The sequence below is a fragment of the Orycteropus afer genome, unplaced genomic scaffold, assembly GCF_000298275.1.
Source record: "Orycteropus afer afer isolate SDZICR_OR568_19922 unplaced genomic scaffold, OryAfe1.0 scaffold00039, whole genome shotgun sequence".
Taxonomy (NCBI): domain Eukaryota; kingdom Metazoa; phylum Chordata; class Mammalia; order Tubulidentata; family Orycteropodidae; genus Orycteropus; species Orycteropus afer.
The window spans coordinates 9536254-9541370 of NW_006921626.1; the positions used below are offsets into that span (position 1 = coordinate 9536254).

A 5117-nucleotide genomic window follows, 5' to 3' on the forward strand; every position below is an offset into this window, starting at 1 on the left:
GGTCAATGACATGAGACAAAGTATATGTGAACTGCTGTATGAAAAGTGAATTTACTTTGTAAATCTTCACCCAAATCCTAATAAAAAAAAAAGAAAACACTATGGGGCAACTGTACTCTGTCATATGGAGTTACCACAAGTCATAATCAACTCAACGACACCTAACAACAATAAAAACAATGATGCAGACTTACAGGTACTCATCTGAAAAGATCTCCACGCTACATTATAAAGTAAAATAGCAAGTTGCAATATAAGGACGGATCACCCAACAGGCAAGCTAAGCACACACTTAGGGTATCAACAAAATGGACACCAGCTGTCCAAAGCAAAGATCTAGAGATGTCAAGCACATAAGACACAAGGAAAAGCAAGCAATACAGTGGAAGGAAATTGGCAGGGCACTAAGTGAAACTGATACCAGCTCCAGTGGGTAAGAAAGTGCCAGTCAGAAATAAAAGTTCACACAGGGTTACAAGGGCACCCACACACAAAGTTGTTTAAAGCTATGCAGCCTCTACCACTTCACCACCTTCTGTCTCCTATGGTCCCCTCCTGAGTAATTGAAACATTCAGTAGGTCTCCTAGGAGTATACTATTTCTAATAAACAAAAAGTTGAGCCTAATTTTATTTAAAAAAAAAATAATATAGTAATTTGTTTTAAGATTTGGTTTCTGATCAATAAATTTTCTTTTATGACATATTTTCATTTGTTCATTTATAATTATGGCATTTTTTATAAAACAAGCATCAAAATCGAAGTACGTGCCATTTAAACTAATATTGGTGAATCAATTTTTCACTGTGGGAGATGAATAGAACTTTACTTTGATCATTGAGACAATAAATTCACCGACTCATTTTCTTTATTGTAGAGTATGTGGAATATTCCTTTTGTAGAAAATGTGGTATAAAGTAAAAATCTTAGTACCCCACAGACACTAAAAATTTTCTGATCCAGTTAATCTCATTCTGCTAAAATGGCCTACGCAAATTTTATGCTCAACCACTAATATTATAGTTGCATTTAAAAAGAAATTACATCATGGATAGCTAAGACACATACACACAAATAACGCACATATCTCATTGAAATGTGTAAACAGAGGAGAGAGTACCACAGATTATCAATGTTTAAGGTGCCCTCACATGTCTTCATCTGGCCTCACTGCAGTATATTGATACATATGATACTGTTTACATAAAGGGCAAGGGAGAACAATATATAAAACTATTTCTATAGCTACTTATAAATGTAAAGAAAAAGTCCAAAAAGCTACCTGTTAAAATTACATGTGATTACAACAAGGAGTAAGGGGATTCTTCTTTACAAATAAGAACACATTTAGGTGTTATTTATCATAATATTTTTTAAGTTGCAAAAGTTATCAGAGAGAAAATCGTTTACATATCATCATCACTTAACAGAGGTTACTCAATTAAAGTAAGCAAGACACTAGAGGAAAAGGGTGGAATCAAAGTTTCAAGGAACAGAGTGAATAAACCTTGATGAAGAGGAAGAATATGTTTTCCTCTAAGAAAATAAGGGGAGGTACACAGAGAGTTTGAGGGCCAGAGGAGGAAACTGAGGAAAGCTCACAATGAATAGTTCCAATTATTTCAGTAAAGCATACAAAAAAAAAAACCCAAACCTACTGTCATCAAGTCAATTCCAACTCATAGCAACAGGAAGATAATTTGCTAAATGCAAGGAAGCTACCTTGCAGCTAGAAGTTCACGGATTTATTCATTCAGTAAATATTTACTGAGAATCTACTGGGTACTCAGGAACTCGCCTTGAGCTGAAGATACAGCAATGAACAAGAACAGACAAGGTCTCTATTCTTACCCGGGTGGTGCAAATGGTTAACACATTCAGCTACTAACCCAAAGGTTGGAGTTGAGTCTACCTAGTAGTGCCTAGAAATAAAGACCTGGTGATCTACCTCCAAAAACTCAGCCATTGAAAACCATATGGACAATGAACTCCTCAGGACTTTCAGTGAAACCTCAGAAGGACCACAACTAAGGAGAAGAACTATACACTAGGACTAAGGACTGTATCCTTGAACAGTTTCTCAGCTTTTTTTTTCCTCCCATTATTTCTCCCTGTCCTGAGAAGAAAAATTAATTAATAAGAGAAAAGATCTTTTCAGGTAGAATTGAGCTTTAGAGGGCCACAAATCATAATCACTGTAACATCGAAGAGTTTTTCTTTTTTTCTTCCACTAAGAACCAACTGGGCAATCTACTTCCATAGTGATACCACCTCGGAAACCCAAGGAGGAGTCACTATGAGTTGGATCCAACTTGACGGCAGCGAGTAAAAATCAACTTTCATGTCCATGGGGCAATAATACTCCTATTGAGAATGTACATCCTAGGGCTAAGAGAACACCTGAAAAAAATCTACTCTGAAAAAAAAAAAAAAAAAAAGCTTTCACTGATCCACAAGTAATTTAACTGCCTGTTGGAACAAAACTCAACCACCTTCAGAGGAAGGTAACAAAATCCAGAGTCCCTACCATGCATCATCCATAATGTCTGGTATTCAATTAAAAAATACATGTCAAGAGGTAGGAAGAAGACACCCATAATCAAGAGGAAAAATAATTAATAGAGTAAACCCCTAAACAAGGCAAATGTTGGAATTAACGGACAACAGCTTTATAACAACTATTATAAATTATGTCAAGCAAACTGTCACATACTAAAGGTATTCTCAATAAAATTAAGTGGCAACTTCTCCTCAGAAACCTTGGAGGCCAGAAAGCAAGGGAACACATACTTAAAGTGCTGAAAAATATAACTATAGAATTTTATATACAGTAAAATAAAGATATTCCCAGATAAACAAAAGTTGACGGAGTTCATATGACCAGACCTGCTCTACAAGAAATGTAAAAGAGGGTCCTTCAGATTGAAAGGAAGACACTAAACAACAGTTCTAAGTCATATGAAGTAAAAAAGATACCCAGTAAAGGTAATTTCATGGACAAATATAAAGGCCACTTTTATGGTATTTTTGGTTTGTAACTCTAGTAGTTGTGTTCTATATTATTTAAATTTTTGGGTTAAAAAGAAACCCACTACCACCACCACTGTAGGAAGTGCTCTTCTACTCTCACATGGATGGATGGGGTCATCATGAGTCCAAGTCAACTCTTTTTGGCTATTCTTAAGAGAATTTACATTCTACCTAATATCTGTGTTTGGGGTTACAGAGATCTAAAGAGGCAATACACTAATAATCACACGAAAATTAGATAGTACCATATGTTATGCAGAGAATTAAATGAGGATGATAGGATAGAAAACACATGGCTATTTTGGAAGAGTGCTCAGGGAAAGCCTCTCCAAGGGTAACACTTTAGCTGAAATTCAAGTGATCAAAAAGGAATCGGTAACAAAAAAATCTTTAGGGGAGAAGAGTTCAGCATATTCTAGGAACAAAAGTGCAGAACGGAAGCAAGGAAGAAAATGACATTACAGACAGTCAATCTATAGGACTTCACAACCTAAGATGAAGAGTTTGGATTTTATTCTAAGTGGAAGAGAAAGTCATTAAAAAGAGCTTTACTTTCTTTCTTTTTTAAAAGAGGAAAGCAAAATTATCCAATTTTCATTTTAAGAAGGTCACTTGGGCTTCTTTATGTAAACAGTATTCTGGCTCCTAGATGGGGGAAAAAGTAGTAAGTCAGTCAGGAAAAAAGCGTAAGAACACCAACTGTAGGAAACTCAACCAAAGATCAAAGATGAATAAAAGGATTTACCTGGTAAGAAGTCAAGGCTCAGTTGAAGTTAGATATCATGAATGGTATGAGCCCAATTAACACAGTGGGTTACTTGCTCTGACGACAGCTGGCATCCCCAGAGGAGAAAAAGGAAACAGTAGGGGTTCATCCAGACTTATGTAGGAACAAGGCAGAAATGATAAAAAATTACTCCCACATCTATAAACCCCTATAGGGCAAGAAGAAAGCAGGCTGTCTCATTTTAGAACTCCAAAAAACTACACTTGAGGGCTTGATTCCAAGGCTTAAAATAATGTCTATGAGTCTACCACTGCCTTCTGCTACTATAGTTCTTCAACAATGAACAGTTTTCTCTAAAAACCTATAAAAATTTAGAGAGTGACAAAACGACCAAGAAGCCTCAAACTTCTAATTAAGTAAAGCCTAAACATATAAAATCTATGGAGCAGTTATACTCTATACACATGGTTGCCATGAGTCAGAATCAATCAGCCAACAACCAACATTAAAAAAAAAAACACTTTTGAGAATCATACATTTGACCATATACACCATTAACACCCCAGAAGCTTCCACCTAGTACATGAGCCACCTGTCCCATGGTCTTTATACTGTGGTGTCTTCATTTCATTGCAGCAAAATGAAACAGCAAGAAGACTTTATATAGTATAATAAAGCTGGATGGAGACTATCTCCTGGTGGATATGTATTCTACAGTGTCTCTGTGGAAAACATAAGCAGTCACACACAGATCCACTTCTATAAACCAAAAATAACAAAAGACGGTATAGCTAAAGATTATATGGATCTCATACCAGAGCCACACCATACTTCAGCCAAATGGCAATCACTCTCGCCAGGTTCTTTGCACAGATCCACCACATCTCTGCATATTGTTTCTGGAGTAACTGGAACTTCTGTGAAGTGCTGCTCATTGTTACTGAGGTACACTGTAAGAAACATCTGGAAATAAAGAGGGAAAACACAGCAGTTACTGTCTGCATTGGTGTTTTTCACTTTTTATTCACCTTTGGTTCCTTTTTCCAAACAAAAACCCCAGTTGGAAGCACAAATGTAAAAAAACAGAACAGTATGACTTTCCTCTGCCCGAAATGGATGAGGGGATCTGGAGTCCTGGCAACTTGAGTCCCTTTCCCTCCCCACAAGCAGCACCTGCAGAATTCTTTGGGATCTTGGAGTACAGTCAAACCAGTTCATACAAAAGTTCAAATTAATCTTTTTCTATCAGTTTTTAATTCTGTTATTTGTCTACCAAGTCTTACACAGTTGGCAGTATGTGTAGTAAATAAGTCTTCCTGCCTGTAAACTGTTAAGAGATTCTACTACACATATGCACTGGT

General features: G+C 36.4%; 1 protein-coding gene across 1 annotated transcript in view; it reads right to left on the reverse strand.

The window, feature by feature from the left end:
• TP53BP2 (tumor protein p53 binding protein 2) overlaps positions 1 to 4719 on the reverse strand; it is a 94097-nt gene extending 89378 nt beyond the window's left edge. The window contains exon 1 of the mRNA XM_007936958.2: positions 4572 to 4719. Coding sequence (XP_007935149.2) covers positions 4572 to 4719 — 148 coding nt within the window. The remainder of the gene's footprint in view (positions 1 to 4571) is intronic.
• Positions 4720 to 5117: the final 398 nt, after the last annotated feature.